The sequence below is a fragment of the Terrapene carolina genome, unplaced genomic scaffold (genome assembly GCF_002925995.2).
Source record: "Terrapene carolina triunguis isolate 2854851 unplaced genomic scaffold, T_m_triunguis-2.0 Scaffold984, whole genome shotgun sequence".
Lineage (NCBI taxonomy): Eukaryota > Metazoa > Chordata > Testudines > Emydidae > Terrapene > Terrapene triunguis.
Window position 1 is genome coordinate 7,636 of NW_020665335.1, and position 4,753 is coordinate 12,388.

Below are 4,753 nucleotides of genomic sequence, written 5' to 3' on the forward strand. Positions count from 1 at the left end.
ACTCTTGACCAGGTGCATTGTGGGCAGGAGTTTGTTTACCTCTGAAGCATCAGGTTTTGGCCACTGAAGCAGGATAACAGATGTGAGAGACCAATGGCCTAATCTGCCGTTTCCAGTTTGCCCACAGTGCTCCCATAGTCCCCCAGTCGGGGGCAGTGGTTTGATCAGCATGTTGAGGTTCCACCTGGGCAGCTACACACTCAGCAATAAACCCCAGGGCAGCATTTCCCCTTTCTCTGACCCATGCAGAGCTTCCACTTCCACTTCTCCAGGGTCAGCAGTTCTCTCTTACCTGGAAGTAGCTCTGGAGCAGCTGGCTCTTGCCGGGATTTGGAATCTTTTCCTCCCATTTTTTCTTCTTGCTGTAACAAGACAGAGTTTGCAGGGTCACTTCTCCTAGGGGAGGCTACACCTGACACACAGCCTTACTCTGGGCCCCCTTGTCAACCCAGAGTCCTGAAACTCCATGGCCCAGCACTCAAGCTGCAGCCCAGGCATATCCCCAGCTGGACTAAGCCCTAGATCAAGGATGGGGTGTGCCCATACAGCACCTCACCTTTGTTTCTCTGCCCCTCCCTGCACTCACTTTACCAATGTGTCTGGCGAATCTCCCACTCCCAGTGCAAACTTACCTGAGTAAGCCTCTATAACCACACCAGCCAAATGCTATCAGCACGATGGTGAAGACTGGGACCAGCAGTGGGAGAATCAGTGGTGACCAGACTGAGACAGATAAATGAGAGAGAGAGAGATAAAGAGACAGCAACAGAAAATAGCTTCATTCTATATCGAACCTTGTGTTCTGGATGCTCTGGAGGGATGATATTGAGGTCAGGAAAATGTAGGTTGCCTATCAAGTAACATGTCCTAACTGGCAGGTCTGTTAGACCATGGAATAGTTGCCCATGTGGGACAGACTAGAAGTGACCTAATCAGGACAATGAATCTGTGAACATGTTTGCTAAATCCAACTCGTGATTTGATCTGCCTGTGCCTGAGCCCTTTTTGTTGGGGTTTCCATGAACATCTGGATAACCAGTTTACATTTGTGTAAACATCTGGGGATGAGCTTGTATTTGTGTGAGTCCTCGTATGCCCACAGACCTCAGACATTCCCAAGAAAAAATTCCCTCTCCTGCACAACTCCAAGGGAGAGGGTGTCCCAGGAGGTGCTGTGGAAATGGGTTCCCCTCTACAGATCTCATTAGGTCAGCCCCAAAGGGGATATGGTCCTCAAGCCCCTACTCTCCCTAATCCCATGTTAGGAATATTAAAAAAAATGAAGAAATTCCCAGAGCAAAGAATTTTGTTAAAGTGAAGTTCAGACTGAGACAACAGATCAGTAACTTCAGGGTGAAGATCCTTACAAGAACATTGCAGATATCAACAACAACAACAACAAAAACACCCAGTCATTTGAAATGCCAGGAGACTTGCAGTTAAGCGTGAATTTACAAGAAACACAAACATTTGAGTCTGTACATTCACAATTAAGATCTATTCAGTCACCTTTCCTGTTTGTACAGGTTCAGGAAGCCAATCGGAGACCAGGAACTGCACCATGAGACCAAGTAACCAATCACACAGCCTGAATTCCAAATGCTGAACAACACACCCATGAAGCAACGCTTCTCTGGATGACCAGAGAAACCCCTGTAAGCTCCAATTGATTTGCTTAAAATCAGTTGCAAAGAGCCCATCTTTTTCTTATTTCACAGACATGAAAATGTTGTTCAGAATGAACAGTTCAACCAGCTCCACTGATTGACCCATTTCTATCTACTAGCACGGATCATTCCGTCCCTTCTCCAGCCCTCCACTTAGATCCATGAACTTCTCTCACTGGCCTCCAGCCCCATTTTCAGCCTGACCACGTCCAGTGGGATCCAGTCTGCCTGGTTCCTCTTAAAGGTAGTAACCTGGACACCTCAAAGGCTGCAGTGCAGAGATACAATGTGTAGGCGAAGATTACAGTCATGTGGCCCTCCTCCCTAATTTTCCTGGGAATCATGGAACTAAAACCTCTGTACGACACTCTGACAATGTAGGCAGTTCATCCTTGTGGCGGCCCCTTTCTCTCCTCACCTAGTGCATCCACTTCCAACCCCTGATTTTCATACTGTTTTCTTGTTCCCATGGAAAATGGCAGGCCCAGGCTTCCATTCAGATAAGCCAATTATACCCATTCTCTGTGAACTGAAGCATGCAGCTAGGTACCAAGGAGACCCTGGTCAGGCTCTTTGCTTAATTAACTGTATGAAACCCCGGTTCCCCATAAACCCCAGCTAAGGGACCTGTTTCTCTAGGAAGGGAACTGACCCTCTCCCGCAAAGTCCCAAGCCCGTAGCCCAGCTGGGATGTACCACTCTCAGTTTCCCAGGTGCACTCCTCACTCCACTCGCTCCAGGGCCCCTTGTAGCCATCCGAATGCACCCTCGCCCGCATTTTTCCCCTATAGTGTGTGGAGGGCTCCAGCATCTGCAGGGTGATGATGAAGGGAGGCTTGTCATTGCTGATGTTTACAATCTGGGCATTCTGGGAAGAGAAGAGGAGAAGAGATGGAGGAGGGGTGAGGAACTCTCTGTCCCATCCACCCACCTCCCTGGCAGAGTCCTGGGCTCCCAGCAGTACCATCACCTACCTCCAAAGAGTCACCAATCTTCCAATACAAGAATTCATATCTCTGGCATATAGGGTCATAGCTTAGGATCTGTTTTGTCCATCTCAGCTCATACTCCTGGTCTTTCGTCTTTGTCATTGTCACGTTGACAGGCGCAAGCGGCTTGACTAGAACACAAACAACGCGTTAGGAACATGCATCCATCTCCCAGCTTATCTTCCTGCCCATTCCCTTTCCACTCTGGGTTGTGGGCAGGACTAAGGATATGCGGGTGTGAAACTTGTTGCCTGAGCAGACTAGCACCAAGGACTGCTAATAGCGGTGCCCCCCTCTGACACATCTCATCTCCACACGCCCATTCTGTGCCTCCTCGCAGCAGTGCTCTGTCGGTGCCAGTCAGGAGCTCCAGTGCTGGGAGCTTCCTTTACCAGCCCTCTGTCCCACCCACACATCACTGTCTAGCTCTTTTGTTAACCATTCCACCTCTGCCAACCCAAGCGTTTCCTAAGCTGGAGGAGAAACCTCCAGATAACCCTGGGCAGAGTCAGGAAGGGTGCAAGGATGTTTCGCGCCCTAGGCAAAACTTCCACCTTGCGCCCCCTCCCGCCCCCCAGCCCTGTGGCAGCTCTCTGCCCCCCCCCCGCCCTAAGGGACCCCCCCGCGGCAGCTCCCCCCACTCCGCCCTGAGGCGCCTCCCTCGCAGCAGCTCCCACCCTCCGCCCTGATGCACCCCCCCCCACGGCAGCTCCCCCCGGCCCGGAGGCCCAGAGCGGGGCGGCGTGCTCAAGGGAGGAGGCGGAGCAGAGGTGAACTGGGGTGGGGAGCGGTTCCCCTGCGTGCCGCCCCCCCCCCACTTGCTGCAGGCGGCCCTCCCCGCGCTCCCCTGCCCCAGCTCCCTCCACCTAAATGCCGATGACAACTGGGGCGGCCGAAGATCCGGCTGCCGCGGTCGCCGCTGAAGGACCCGAAATGCCGCCCCCCAAATGCTAGCGCCCTAGGTGACCACCTAGGTGGCCTAATGGGTTGCACTGGCCCTGGGCAGAGTATCCAAATGGGCTCTCACTGTTTTTGGAGGCTTCTATCAGTTTCTCCTCCTTCTTGGGCCGGACAGTTATGAGGTACTGGCTCAGCCTGCTGGAGTTGGTGACATTGATCTCACAGCTGTGGAACAGGTACTGGCTGCCAGGAAATTCCTCCTCATGGACTGGAGAGCATTCTGTCTCTCTGGGGAAGAGAGCAGCCAGGCCTGAGTGAGCAGGAGGGATAGTCAGATACAGGAGGACAGGCATACGCTGCAATTGGCAGGTCACTTACTCTGATGTCGGTGGGGTTCTGTAGAAGAGCGTGAACAAGACAGAGCTGGTGACCTCTCTCCTCACTTCCCAGCTGCACATTAGCCGATCAACCTCATTGAAGAGGCAGCAAAGGTTGTTGGGCTGAGCCTCATCCCCTAGTGAGGAGCCAGTGGTTAGTGTAGCTCTGGGAGGGGCAGGGTTGGGAGGGAGGGAGAGGACAGTGGAGAGGATTGTGACCATTGAGGGAGGAAGGGAAAACGTTCACTTTCGGGGTTCTCTAGGGCAGTCCAGAGCATTATGCTGGTGCACTCATTCAATGGATACAATCCACATATTGCGAGAGACAGAGAGACTGGCCTTTCCTGAGCCCATATCCCAAAACCCACTATCTCCACTGGCACTTGCTGGCCCTTTTATTGAGAGGCTGGATACTGAGCACACCTAGAAGGGCCCCATCGAGGCGAGGGGTTTCAGGTGCAATGGCAGGGGAAGTGTGCGTAAGGAGCCTGTACTGCCCCTGCCAGTGCTGCACTGGGACTGGTGCCATGCTCCTGTGCCGTGCAACTAACCAGAGTGTTAGTCTCTGTGGCTACTGCTCTGCTACCTGTCAGTGACACCAAATTCACTTCAAATAAGAGAACACCAGTGAAACTGGACCATTTTCATCAAATTCCAGAGATTCTCCAACGTCATCAGCTCAGCCCCCAAATCCTCTGGAAGCGAAGCACAATATCCCTCTGCTGCCAGCATCTCATCACGTCCCTCCTTCCCCCCACGGCCCCTCAGCCTCCTGAATTACCTTCCTGGGACTTCCAGGACACGGCAGTGCTCCATTCGC

General features: G+C 52.7%; 1 protein-coding gene across 1 annotated transcript in view; it reads right to left on the reverse strand.

Annotated features, from left to right (window-relative positions):
* LOC113408187 (cytokine receptor common subunit beta-like) overlaps window positions 1–4,748 on the reverse strand; it is a gene marked incomplete at its 5' end in the record, with an annotated part of 7,194 nt that extends 2,446 nt beyond the window's left edge. Inside the window, 7 exons of the mRNA XM_029913851.1 lie at window positions 293–362; window positions 633–723; window positions 2,364–2,535; window positions 2,642–2,787; window positions 3,684–3,844; window positions 3,935–4,070; window positions 4,715–4,748. Coding sequence (XP_029769711.1) covers window positions 293–362; window positions 633–723; window positions 2,364–2,535; window positions 2,642–2,787; window positions 3,684–3,844; window positions 3,935–4,070; window positions 4,715–4,748 — 810 coding nt within the window. The remainder of the gene's footprint in view (window positions 1–292; window positions 363–632; window positions 724–2,363; window positions 2,536–2,641; window positions 2,788–3,683; window positions 3,845–3,934; window positions 4,071–4,714) is intronic.
* Window positions 4,749–4,753: the final 5 nt, after the last annotated feature.